Here is a 14,182-nt window from a genome sequence, read left to right on the forward strand (position 1 = left end):
AGAACACTCTTCTTTGTGTCTGAAGACCTCAAAAACTGCAAATGTCTTCATCCGTAGGAGAACAGTGGGTCCACCTTTCTAGACGCCTTATGAAGGACCTTATAGGATACTCAGACAAACTAAGTTGACCTGTATTTTGGACATTAGAGGGAAGCCACAGTCTTTCACTATTGACAGGCTTAAACCAGCTCATGTGAACAAGTCTTCCCCACTGCAGCAGCCAACAATCTGTTGCAGAGGTCGACCACCTATAAGACAGACAAACCTTTCTACCGGTTTAGGGTGGGGGTGGTGGTGGGGGAATGTAGTGACACTATGGCAGCTCTAGAATTCCCAAAGACATCGAACTGGCCATGTGACTTCAGCGCGGGTTAAGCATGTGATTCTGGCTTTTAAAAGGTTGTTCAGGTGATGAAGAATAAATTTAATTTGATTCACTCTAGAAACGCCTGTAGTGGTTATTTCATCATGCCCACTGCAATTCCAGTGGCCACACTCTTACTGTTTCTGGGCTGCACTACCAGTAGCCTGTTAAAAATGAGAGTGTCATTCTTAAATAGCTTTACTGTGCAAAGATAATCAACTCTGGGACTCAGTCACCAAGCGTTTAGCAACTCATGTCATTGTCCTCCACACCGCTTTCCTTTCTGCACGTGGCCGGAACATGCATCCCAAATGCCAATCATACCTTTCCTCTTCTATCTGTTTCTCTCGTTCTCGGTATCTTTGCTCTCTATCTTCTTGTTCTTTCTTCTCTTGTTCCATTCTCTCTCTCTCAAATTTTTCTCTTTCTTCAATCACTTTCTTGCGCTCCTCTTCTTTCCTCAGCTCCTCCTCCCGCTAGAGAGAAGAGAATAGTAAAATCGTGAGATTAGAAATGCCCCCCAGCAGTAGTTCTAGAGGAAAGAGAACATCATTGCATGGTACGATACTGCAAAGTATTGGACTGAAAGTCAATATAGAGCATTATCAAAACAGCCGAGAGGATCTCTGGGGTCTCCCTTTACTCTATTGCTGGAGGTGTTGCATAGATAGGGCACAAAGAATTGTAGTAGATCTTCCCATCCTTGACCCACTACCATCAAGAAGGAAGTACAGGAGCATTAAAACCAGGACTGCCAGGCTGGGAAATAGCTTCTTCCCGCAAGTGTGAAATCGACAAAGTGTATCGTGTAACTGAGCAAGTCATTGGTGAAGCCATATGCCTCAAGGATCATTTGAGCTTGCTGTACAGGTAATTCTCAGATTCTGCAAGGATTCCCTTTCCGAGAACCATCTATGAGACCATTTCTCTCAGGAAAAAATTCAGCTTCTACCTTTTGTATCACTTTGTACACACTTGATATAATTCTTTCATTTCATCAAATGATTACCCTAATATGACCCATATTGAAACTACACAGTATCCAGCCATTAATATCACAAAATATTATTAATAATGCTATATTTTGAAAAATGCTTTAAAAATATGGTCATATTTGCAGGAATTCAGATTTTGTTAAGTCTTGTCATCTGAAACCCCGGGAACCCTGGGTTTGACATTTTCCAAAAATAAAAAGGGAGTCAGACTGAATTGGGCTAAAAGAGTTGGGGGCCCATAAAGCAGACATGAGAAAATGTGGCTACATTGCAAGTTTTCCAATGAGGGCTGGGTGAAATATCCTGGATTCTGCTGCCTTCAGGTAAATTATAAGGGATCAACCTAACTGTTAGATGGGTTAAAAACATTGCTCAATATTGTAAGTGTTGAGAATGAATCCAGCTCCACAAAGAATAAATTGGATTAGACATGGACTTTGTGAGAAAATTCAATGGTTTGAGACTCAGTTGTCTCTCTTACTGGAAATCTGTGATTAGTGGCGCGACTCAGATCCATGTTGTTTGTCAGCAATATCAATGATCTGAATTATAATGTGGTAAAAATGGATTAACAGATTTGTGTATTGTGTGCAGTTTTGGAAATCGAACTACAATAAAGATATCAATAAGATTGAAAGAGTGGAGAGAACATTTAAAAGGACGAGGAACTATGTTACAGATAACTTTAAACAGGTTAGGACAATTTCTTCAAGCAAATTTAAATTCCTGGGATTTACCATCGGAGGATCTTTCCTGGACTCAACATGCTAATGTCATCGTGAAGAAAGCACATCAGTAGCCCTACTTCATCAGGTGTTTGCGGAAGTTTGGTATGACATCAGAAACCCTGACAAACTTCTACGCATGCGTTATGGACAGAATGCTGACTGACTGCATCACGGTGTGGTACGGGGACACCATCACCACTGAGTGTAAAGCCCTGCAAAAGATAGTGGACTCAGCCCAGAATATCACAGGGAAATCTCTCCCCCACCATCAAGAAAATCTACATGGAGCACTGCTGTTGGACATGTTCTGTCCTCGCTACTGCCATCAGGTAAGAGGTATGTGTGCCATGAAACTCATCCCATCAGGTTCAGGAAGAGTTGCTGCCCCTTCTCCAGATTCCTAAACAGACTCAGACTCGCTTCAGGTCACTCACTTTGCACATTATTTATCCCAGAATATTTTTTCTGCCTTTGCAGAATGGTTTATATTCCTTTCTTTGATTACATTTCTCTCTTTTTTGTATGCATCTTTTACTCGAGTACAGTTTCCACTACTGTTAAGTGGATATTTTGTCTGATCCGCAGAAAAGGCATCTCGGGGTTGCATCTCGAAAGTGCACTAACAATAAACTTGAACATTGAACTTTGAATGAAGGGAGTACAACTCCAATTACCCAAAATTGGATGCTCCAAAATCCTAATTTATATGAAATTTTTGGAGCAGAATTATTTATCCAGTAAATCATGAGGTTTTCAGAAAATAATTTTGCCTCCCGAAAATATCGGATAAATTAAGATTTTTGAAACAATAAAAAATCTTTATTTATCCAAATTGTTTCGGCACCGAACTCACTTTACAGATAGAAAAAAAATTTAAATCCAGTGAGCTCATGCTCACTGTCTGAGTTGCCATTTTGATTCCAACAGAGGACTTGAGGGTTTTGCAAAAGCAAAGAGTTCTGCAGAGAGCACTGTGATGGTGAGTAGAATTTCAAATGTTTGGTGATTTTATCTTACAGTATCTTCTTCAGGTTGTTTTTTTGTTGAGAATTAAATGTTATTTTAATGCTTAAAAGCCTTCCCTTGTTGTTTGTTGTTGTTTAAACACAGTTACCAGTGATTTGCTGTTGCTACTGGACGGTTTTTAAAAATAATAATTTATCCAAGACCATTTTGAATAATTGGGAGTTATACTGTATATAAAATTTTGAGTGTATATATGTAGTAAATGCAGGAAGGCTTTTCTCACTGAGGTTAGATAAGACAAGAGGAGGAGATGTGATGTTTAAAGGGGACACGAAGGAGAACTTCCCGCAGAGACTAATAAGAGTGTAGAACAGGCTGCCAGCTGAAGTGGTGGATGTGGGCTCAATTTTTACATTTAAGAAGGATTTGGATAGGAACATTACTTGGAGGGCTATGGATTGGCTGCAGCTCAATGGGCTGTGGTCCAGATACAGGTCAATGGGACTAGTTAGGCCAATGGGCCTTTTTCTAGGTTGTAGAGTTGTATGTTTTATGACTTGGTCAACAAACATTACTCTTTATAAAAAAAAGAGCCATTTCCATCTAGAAAGCTTACATTTTTTTAAATTTAGACATGCAGCAGGGTAACAGGCCCAAGAGACTATGCTGTCCAATTACACCCAATTAACCTACAACCCTCTAACGTTTTGAAGGTTGGGAGGAAACCAGAGCACCTGGAGGAAACTCACGCCGACATGGAAAGGACGTACAAATTCCTGATGGATAGCGTCGAATTCCAGCCCCTGTCGCTGGCGCTGTAACCACTACTCTTAACTGTGCTGCCCAAAAAGATTATTGAGAAGTCTTGTATGTTACTTCTGCAAGAATTTTCTTGATGATACAATATTATGTTGCAGAAATATAACAAAGAATCTGAGTTTTTCTTTGCTAAAATAAAACTTCTTCCAGTTGGTAATACCGGATGATTCTGGTGAGTTGTACCTTTGCTTGTGCCCAAAATAATTCTCGGTTGATTCGTTTCATTTCAATCGCAGCATTGGTCTTTTGGTATGTTGTCCCCTGCAACAAGGAAACATTCATCTTCAGCATTAATAGATGAAGATTGCTGAAAGACAAACTGCTTAACAGAACAACTGGAACTTTAAATATTACAATACTGTATAATTAATCATTTTATCCTTTCTACAAATATCCACAAGACTAAGATCATAACACATAGGAGCAAAATAGGCCATTCAGCCCATCAAGTCTGTCCTGCTATTTAATCAGGAGCAGATCCATTTCCCTATTCAGCCCCACTCCACAGCCTTCTCCCCATAACTTTTAATGCCCTGGATAATCAAGGAACTATCAATCTCTGCTTTAAATAAACCCAATGACCTGGTCTCCACAACTGCCTGTGGCAACAAATTCCACAGATTTACCATTCACTGGCCAAATAAATTTCTTTACATCTCGGTTCTAAGCAGATGCCTTCATTCCTGAAGTTGAACCTGATTGTCCTGCATTTTCACACCATTGCTACCTCAACTGTCTATGCCTTTGAACATCCAAATACAGACTATTTCAATGAGATCCCCCTCAATCTCCCAAGTTACAATGACTACAGTCCAAGGACTGTCAAATGCTTCTCATATGATAACCCTTTCAATCCCAGATTCATCTTAGTTGATCTCTCTTGAACCCTCTCCAACATCAGCACATCCTTTATTAAATGGGGAGCCCAAAACTGCTCACAATACTCCATGAGGTCTCATCAGTTCACTATAAAGCCTCAACATCCCATCCTTGTTCATACATTCCATTCCTCCTGAAATGAATACCAACATTACATTTGTCTTCTTCACCATCGTCTCATTGATCTTCAATCTATCTTGCATGGAGACTCCCAGATCCCTTTGCATTTTGTATTTTGTCACCATTTTAAAAAGTCTGCCTGTTAATTTTTTCCACCAATGTGCATGACCGTACACTTTCCAACATTGTATTTCATTTCCACTTCTCTGCTCATTCTCCTAATCTGTCTTAGTCCGTCTTCAGCTGCCCTCCTCCAGCTCCCTTTGTATCATCTGCAAACATGGCCACAAACTCATTCATTCCATCATCCAAATCATTAATATACAACATAAAAAGAACTGACCCCAACACCGACCCCTGTGGAACACCACTAGCAACTGGCAGCCATTCAGAATGCAATCCTTGTATTCCATATCTCTGCTTCCTGCCAATCAGCCAATGCTATACCCTCACTGGTACATTTCCACTGGGCTCTTATCTTGTGTGACACCTTGTCAGAGACCTTCTGAAAACACAAATACACAACATCCACTGAATCTCCCTTATCCAGCTTGCTTGTCACTTCCTCAAACAATTTCAATAGCTTTATCAAGCAGGATTTTCCCTGAGGAAACCATGCCAGCTTTAGCCTATCCTGTCATGTACCTCCAAATACTCCATAACCTCATCCTTTACAATCAACTCCAACATCTTCCCAACCACTGATGTCTGGCTGACCAGTCTGTAATTTGTATTTTCCTGCCTCCTTCCATTCTTGCATTTTTCCAAACCTCTGGGACCATACCAGAATCTATCGATTCCTGAAAGATCATTACCAATGCCTTCACAAGCTCTGCCACTACCTCTTTCAGGACCCAAGGGTGCAATCCATCTGGTCCAGGAGACTTATTCACCCTTAAGCCATTTGTTTGTCTGAACACCTTCTCCCTTGGAACAGTTGAAAAGAATTGACTCAGTGGAATTTCTTGTTTGTTTTTATTGAATGACAACATTGTTTGACTGGTTTGGTGTATCTTGGATTCTGTGCTTTGAATGGATGGGGGGGGGAGGTGGGGAGGGTGGGATGGGAGGAGGGAGGGGGGGAGAAGGTGACACTGTGTATGTTTGGGGGGGAGATGTGTGTATCTTGGTCGATGTGGTTTATGGTGTGAAGGGTGGAAAATTTAAAAAAAAGAGAACAGTAACTGCCCTCACTCCCCTTCGACATCTTCTATACTTCTAGTCTTCCACACTGAAAAATTATGCAAAATATCCATTTAATTACTCTGCTGCTTCCTTGTCTTCCATTATTATTTCTCCAGTATCATTTTTTCATTGTCCTCTCATGGTTCTCTATCTACTCTCACCTCTCTTTTAAACTTTATGAACTTGAACAAGCTTTTTGATTTCTCTTGGATATTATTTGCTAGTCTACCTTCATACTCCATCTTCCCACTAATTTTAGCTTTGTCTGCCCTCTTTTTCTTTTACATTGTCTTTGGCTTCTCTTATCAGCCAGCCACAGTTGTGATCTTTTTCCATTCAATTATTTCCTCTTCTGTGGTATGTATTTATGCCACACCTTCCCCATTTCTTGCTGTTCTGCCCTCTTCCCAACGACTGCCCCTTCCAATCCACTTTGGCCAGTTCCTCTCTCGTACCACTAGAATTCCCTTTACTCCACTGAAATGCTGACACATCTGACTTTAGTTTCTCCTTGTTAAATCTCAAATTGAACTCAGTCATATTGTGATCACTGTCACCTCATGGTTCATTTACTCTGAACTCTCTTCGGGAGCATTGCACAACACCCAGACCAGTCCCAAGTCAGCTCATCAATAAGCCTCTAGAAAAGCCATCTTGTAGGCATTCAACAAAATCTCTCTAGATTCAGTCCCAACCTGTTTTTTTTCCCCAATCTATTTGCATGTTAAAATCCCCATGACAACCATAACATTGCCCTCCGACACACATTTTCTACTTGCTGTTGTAATTGATTGTCCACATCCTGGCTACTGGCTGGAGGCCTGTAAATAACAGTACCTTTTTACCATTGCAATTTCTTAACTCAACTCACAATGATCCTACATCTTCTGATCTTATGTCATTTCTTTTTAACAATTAAATGTTGTTACTTACCAACAGAGCTATGCCTCCCCGCTGCTTACCTATCATTTTGATACCCTGTGTATCCTTAGACATTCAGCTCCCAACAACATCCATCCTTTAGCCACGACATCATAGTTACCAATGTGTAGTTGTACTACAAAGTCATCCACTTTATTGTTGATGCCTTGTATTTGTTTTTTTTGACCCTGTTGCATTGTAATGCATCCCCATGACTGCAATTTTGGCATATCTGCCTGTTCTTCTACACAAACTGGCCCTATTTGTGCACCAACTGCCCTTTACTCTGCTTCTTCACTTTGGTTCCCACCCCCCTGCCAAACTAGTTTAAACTGCACCCCCTCCCTCAACAGCAAACCAGATATTGCATCCCCTTGAGTTCAGGACATTAACGTTGGAGAACAAATTGGGTCTAGTGATCATAACTCTGTTAGTTTTTGGGTAGTTTTAGGGGAGAGCAAGGAGGGGCCTAAAGCTGAGGTTCTGGATTGGGGATATTTTCAGGTAAGGATGTAAATGAAAAATGGAGGATATTCAGAAAATAAATTTTGAGGGTACAGAGTAGATATGTCCCAGTGAGGATCAAAGGAAAGGCTGGAAGTCATAGGGAGACTTGATTTTCGAGGAATATTGAAAATTCGGTTAGGAGAAAAAGGGAGGTGTACAAGAGGTATAAACAGCAGGAAGCTGAGAGTTTGAAAGAGGACTACAAGGAGTGTAGAAAAAATCTTAAGAAAGAAATTAGAAAGGCCAAAAAGAGGCACGAAGAGGCTTTGGCAGGCAGAGTAAGAATAAATACAAAGGGTTTCTATAGGTACATTAAAAGTAAAAGATTAGTGAGGGATAAAATTGGACCCCTTGTAGATAGCGAGGGTAGGCTGAGTGAGAAGTCAGAGGAAATGGGGGAAATTTTGAATGATTTCTTTCCCTCGGTATTCACTAGGGAAAAAAATATTGAACCAGTTGAAGTAAAGAAAAATAGTGGGGAGGTCATGAAGCATACAACGATAGCCGAGGAGGTAGTGATGGCTGTGTTGAAAAAGATAAAGGTGGATAAATATCCGGGACTGGACAAAATATTCCCAAGGACACTCAGGGAGGCTTGTGGACAGGCTTGGGGCCATTAACAGAGATATTTAGGATGTCACTGGTCATGGGGGTAGTGCCAAAGGTTCCGCTGTTTAAGAAAGGGTCCAAATGTAAACCTGGGAATCATAGGCCTGTGAGTCTGACGTCTGTGGTGGGTAAGTTGATGGAAAGTGTTCTGAGGGATGGTATTTACAAATATTTGGAGGTACAGGGATTGATAGGGGGTAATCAGCATGGTTTTGTCAGGGGTAGATCATGCTTGACAAACCTGATTGAGTTTTTCGAGGAGGTTACAAAAAAGGTTGATGAAGGGAAAGCTGTGAATGTTGTCTATTTAGACTTTAGTAAATCTTTTGACAAAGTTCCCCACAGGAGGTTAGGAAAAATGATGGAGGCATTAGGTATAAATAAGGAGGTAGTGAAATGGATTCAGCAATGGTTGGATGGGAGGTGTCAGAGAGTAGTGGTAGAAAATTGTTTGTCCAATTGGAGGCCGGTGACTAGTGGAGTTTTTCAGGGATCGGTCCTGCATCCACTATTGTTTGTTATATATATCAACGATCTGGAAGTAGGGGTGGAGAATTGGATAAGCAAGTTTGCGGATGATACAAAGATTGGTGGTGTTGTGGACAGTGAGGAAGATTACTGTAGATTGAAAGGTGATTTAGGAAGGCTGGAGGTGTGGGCTGAGAAATGGCTGATGGAATTTAATACAGATACTTACATTTTGGAAAGGCAAATCTAAATAGGTCATATGCATTAAATGTGCAGAGCAACAAAGGGATTTAGGAGTTATGGTAAATAGTACCCTCAAGGCTGATACTCAGGTAGATGGTGTGGTGAAGAAGGCATTTGGAATGTTGGCCTTCATAAATCGGAGTATTGAATTCAAGAGTAGGGAGGTTATGATTAAATTGTACAAGGCATTGATGAGGCCAAATTTGGAGTACTGTGTACAGTTTTGGTCACCAAATTATAGGAAAGATATAAACAAAATAGAGAGAGTGCAGAGAAGGTTCACGAGAATGTTGACAGGATTTCAAGGTTTGAGTTACAGGGAAAGGTTGTGCAGACTAGGGCTTTTTTCTCTGGAGCGTAGAAGATTGAGGGGGGACTTGATAGAGGTGTTTAAGATTTTAAAAGGGACAGACAGAGTAAATGTGGATAGGCTTTTTCAATTAAGAGTGGGGGAGATTCAAACTAGAGGGCATGGTTTAAGATTGAATGGGGAAAATTATAAGGGGAACATGAGGGGAAATTTCTTTACTCAAAGGTGGTGGGGATGTGGAATGAGCTTCCAGCAGACATGGTTGAGGCGGGATCATTGGTTACATTTAAGGATAGACTGGATAGTTACATGGAGAGGAGAGGACTGGAGGGGTATGGACCGGGTGCTGGTCAGTGGGACTAGGAGGGTGGGAATTTGTTACGACATGGACTAGTAGGGCCGAACTGGCCTGTTCTGTGCTGTAAGTGGTTATATGGTTATATAGGTGTAACCCATCCCATGTGTACAGTTTATCCCTCCCCCAGAAAAAGGTTCTAATGATCCAAGAACTTGAAATCCTGCCCCATGCACCATCTCCTCAGCCATACATTTGTCTCCACCATCTTCCTGTTCTGATCTTCCTTACCTTGTGGCAGTGGGAGTAATCCAGAGGCCCTGCTCCTCACTCCCTAAATGTACTTTGCAGGATCTCTACCCCACTCCTCCCTATGTCATTGGTACCAATTGGTACCTCTGGCTGCTCACCCTCCATCTAAGAATATTTTGCACTGCTCTGAGACATCCTTAATCAGAGTACCTTGGAGGCCCCACATTATCCTGGAGTCTGTTTTGCAGCCGCAGAATCTCTTATCTGTTCCCTATTGATTGACTATTGAGTCCCCTGTGATCATCACCCTTCCTTTCTGAGGCTCAGAGCCAACTATTTTGCTATTGGACTGGCTGCTGCCGCTGCCTTGTCCAGATAGGTCATCCCCTACACCTTCCCCCCTCATCACCCCCAGTAGGTCATCCCCTATACCTTCCCCCCCTCATCACCCCCAGTAGGTCATCCCCTATACCTTCCCCCCTCATCACCCCCAGTAGTATCCAACAGGTTACTTGTTCCTGAGGGAAATGGCCACAAGGTTGCCCTACTCTACTTGCCTGTTCGCTTTCCCTCTCCTGACCTACCTTCCTCCTAGGTGCGGTTCCGGCTCCAATTCCCGAACTTGGTTTGTAAGGAGCTGCAGTTGGATGCACATCTTGCAGATTAATAAAGGAGGAAGGTAATGCTAAATGTTGTTGACACCTCTTAACTATACTTTGGTCAACTTCCAGCTATCAATGAAATCAGGTTTCAGGAATCTTAATTCGATGTATTGTTGAAAAACTTGAGACTGATAAATGAAACACCACAACATTAAGACTGTCCGTTCACCCAGTCCCATATTGTCCGTAGGCATTACATTCACTTTACAATTCAGCTCTAATACCACACACATCGGGAGATGCTTACTCTTTGCATAAAACACCACTCTGAAGCACAGCTAGTTTCCACATTGATTATTTCATCTTCCAACACCTATTGGTTAAACATACCAAAGCTACAAATAAAATTGGTTATTTTGATCTCCAGTTCTACTACCTTTCAGTGTACACCATGAACTTCTTGGGTTTGAAGATGGCTGATTTATTTAACATTCAAGCATATAACTTTCATGAACTGGAATGCAGCTGACCAATATCCTTGACAATCCTCTGTCTGTCTCCAGCATCCTGCACCTTAATTATTTGCAGGTAGCCTGTTATTTACTTACCACTGGGCCAAGCAGATCGTCTTCCTCTTTAAGGTGAAGTCGTCGCAACACTGGGCTTGGAACATGCATTGTGCCATTTGTCAGCTTCTGCCGGATAGCAGTTGAATCCACGTCCTCAGGACTGCTCGCATTAACAATTACATTTGCCCCCTGTTTCCATTAGAATGAAAATTAGGATAAAACAATGCGCAAATGGGCTCAAATCAAGCACAATCTTTCTAAAAAAAAACTGAAAAAACACTCCCTCTTCTCCAATTATTCCCACCTCTTGAAAGAACCTACTTTTACCTGAGAATTTTCTTCAAGAACAGGGAAAGAGATTGTTGGGGCTTTGGCGATGATCTTTGCATCCTTCCTGGCCACAGAGGAAGTACTGGAGGATTGAAGAATATAGCCCCCGAGTTTAAAAAAAAGGGAGAATCTTGGGAATTATAGGCTAGGGAGTCTATAAGTGGTGGGAAAAATACTGTAGACATAGGGACAGGATTTATGAGCATTTGTAGAAGTACAGTCTCCTCAGCGATAGTCAATATGGCTTTGTGAGGGGCAGGTCATCCCTCACGAGCCTACCTCAACTTTGAGGAAATAGCAAAAGAAATTAATGAAGATAGGGCAGTAGACGTGTTGTATATAGATTTTATTAAGGCATTTGACAAGAATGCATAGCAGACTCATTTAAAAACCATGAGGTATTGAATCCACAGAACCTTGGCTCTAATGATTTAGAATCAGCTTGCTTTCAGAAAGCAGAGGGCTATAGTCGATGGAGTGTATTCTGACTGGAGGTAAGTGACTGGTGGAGTTCCGTAGGGATCTGTTATGTGACTCCTGCTCTTTGTGATGTTTACAGTTGTCCTGGACGAAGATGTGTAGGGGTGGGTCAGTATAGGTTGGAGGTGTTGTGTATAGTCTAGAATGCTATTGTAGCAAAGAACAGGATATAGACAGGAGGCAAAGTTGGGCAGAAAGTGGCAGATGGAGTTCCATCCAGGGAAGTGTGAAATGATGCATTTTGGAAGGTCAAACCTGATGGTGGAGTGTGTGTTTGAAGGCAGGATGGTAGAACAGATAGACCATGGGATCCAAATCCATTGATCTACCAAGGTTGCTGCGCAGGTTGATAGGGTAGTTAAGAAAGCTTATATTCATTAGTTGGTGATTCATTTCAAGAGTCTCTTTGTATCCTCCTGACACCTTATTTTCCTACCTGGCACACTCTTCCTATCTATTTATGCGGTTTGTGCATCATCAACAAAGCTACCATTTAATTGGCTTCCCTAAATGTCTGTAGGAATGTAATCTTGAGTTGCCTTTTTGAGTGACTGTGGTCCTTCTGTGGAAGATGCCACCAGAGTCCTGTTGGATGGAGTTTTAAACCCAGTGAAGATGAGGAGCCAGCAATTTCTCTCCAAATCAGAATAGTGCAAGACTTGGAGAGAATCTGCAGGAAGTGGTGTGCCAATGCACCTGCTGCCCTTGTCCTGATTGGTGGTGCAGATCCAAGGTCTTATGCAACTTCCAGTTCCCTGGATTCAACTGCATCATTGTCAGCATGGCCATCAATCTCTATATTACCTTAATGTAACATACTGAAGGTCTTAACGTCCTCAGTTTCTTTCTCAATAACAGACCCATCCAGCCCTTCTCCACCACCATTCTCCTCTGCCTCACAGAATTTGATCTCACCCTAAGTTACTCCTTATTTGACTCACATCACTTCTTCCAGGTCAAAGGGTCCTTCCCTTTGACCCTTCCATGGGTCCCCCACATGTCTTTTTGATGGTAATATGAACCAATCATTGCTACAAGCAAGGTTCCTCAACTTTTCCTCCACATTGATGTAGTCTCATGCACTCATGATGAACTGATCAACTTTATCCACTTTGCTGCTAATTTTCACTCTGATCTCAAATTCATTTGGCCCATCTCTGGTAACGCACTCCTCATTCTTGATCTCTGTCTGCATGTCAGAAGAAAAAGTCTCCACGGATACTGGCATATTCTAAAAATCTACCAACTCCCACCTCAATTACATCATTTTACACTCCTGCCTCCTGTAAGGATTCTATTTCTTTCTCTCAGTTCTACTGTCTATTACATCTACTCTTAGGAGGAGGTCTACAATTCCAGAAAATTTGCATTATCCTCCTTCAAAAACTACTTGCCTTCTACCTCCATAAACTTAGTCCTTATTCCCATCTCCTCTATTTCCCACACATCAGTGCTGGCCCGCGCTGCCCCAAGACACATCAAGGACAGGATTCCCCTGGTCGTTACCTACCACCCAGCCAACCCCCACATCTAAAATATATTCCTCCACAATTTAACCATATAACCAATTACATGACAGAAACAGGCCAGTTTGACCCCACTAGTCCCATTGATCTACATTTGGCCCATAACCCTCCACACCTCTCTTGTCTATATATCTATCCAACCTTTCCTTGAATATTAACATCAATCTCACTTCTACCACCACTGCCAGATATTCATTCCATTCCCCACCACCCTCTGTGTGAAGAAATTCCCCCTCAAGTTTCCCCTAACATTTTCCCCTTTTACTCTCAATCCATGCCTTCTTGTTTGAATCTCCTCCACTCTCAGTGGAAAAAGCCTGTCCACATTGACCATCTTTACCCCCTTATAATTTTGAATACCTCTATCAAATCACCCCTCAACCTTCTCATGCTCCAGGGAATAAAATCCCATCCTGTTCAACCTTTCCCTGTAACTCAAACCCCGAAACCCCAGCAACATTCTCGTAAACCTCCTCTGCACTCTCTCTATATTGTTTATATCCTTCCTGTAATTCAGCGACCAAAACTGGACACAATATTCCAAATTTGGCCTCTAAAATGCCTTATACAATTTCAACATAACATCCCAACTCCTGTACTCAATGCTCTGATTTCTGAAAGCCAACATACTAAATGCCTTCTTCACCACCCTATCCATGTGCTTCAACTTTCAGAAAATTATGTACCATGACTCTTAAATCCCTTTGTTTCACTGCACTCAATTGTCTAACATTTGATGTGTATGTCCTATTTCGATTCATCCTACCAAAATGTGGCATCTCACATTGATCAGTATTAAACTCTATTTGCCATCTTTCACCCCACTCTTCTAACTGTCCTATCACTCTGTAAGCTTTGATAATCTTCTTCACTGTCCACAACACCACCCTTTGTATCATCTGCAAATTTACTAATCTAATTTGCCACCCTATCATGTATATATGACAAACTGCAGTGGACCCAATGCCGATCCCTGAGGCACTCCACTCGTCACCGACCTCCAAATCGACAAAC

General features: G+C 41.7%; 1 protein-coding gene across 12 annotated transcripts in view; it reads right to left on the minus strand.

Annotated features, from left to right (window-relative positions):
• dbn1 (drebrin 1) overlaps positions 1-14,182 on the minus strand; it is a 429,629-nt gene that overhangs the window by 166,222 nt on the left and 249,225 nt on the right. For all 12 annotated transcript variants that reach the window (XR_011345015.1, XR_011345012.1, XR_011345011.1 and 9 more), the window contains 3 exons: positions 10,872-11,021; positions 4,056-4,133; positions 689-840 (listed from right to left, as the gene is read on the minus strand). Coding sequence is in view for 6 of the 12 variants with exons in the window: in XM_069899279.1 (XP_069755380.1) it covers positions 689-840; positions 4,056-4,133; positions 10,872-11,021 (380 nt within the window). In the remaining 6 variants the exon portion in view is untranslated. The remainder of the gene's footprint in view (positions 1-688; positions 841-4,055; positions 4,134-10,871; positions 11,022-14,182) is intronic.

Source organism: Narcine bancroftii, chromosome 9 (assembly GCF_036971445.1).
Source record: "Narcine bancroftii isolate sNarBan1 chromosome 9, sNarBan1.hap1, whole genome shotgun sequence".
In the NCBI taxonomy this organism is placed as follows: Eukaryota; Metazoa; Chordata; class Chondrichthyes; order Torpediniformes; family Narcinidae; genus Narcine; species Narcine bancroftii.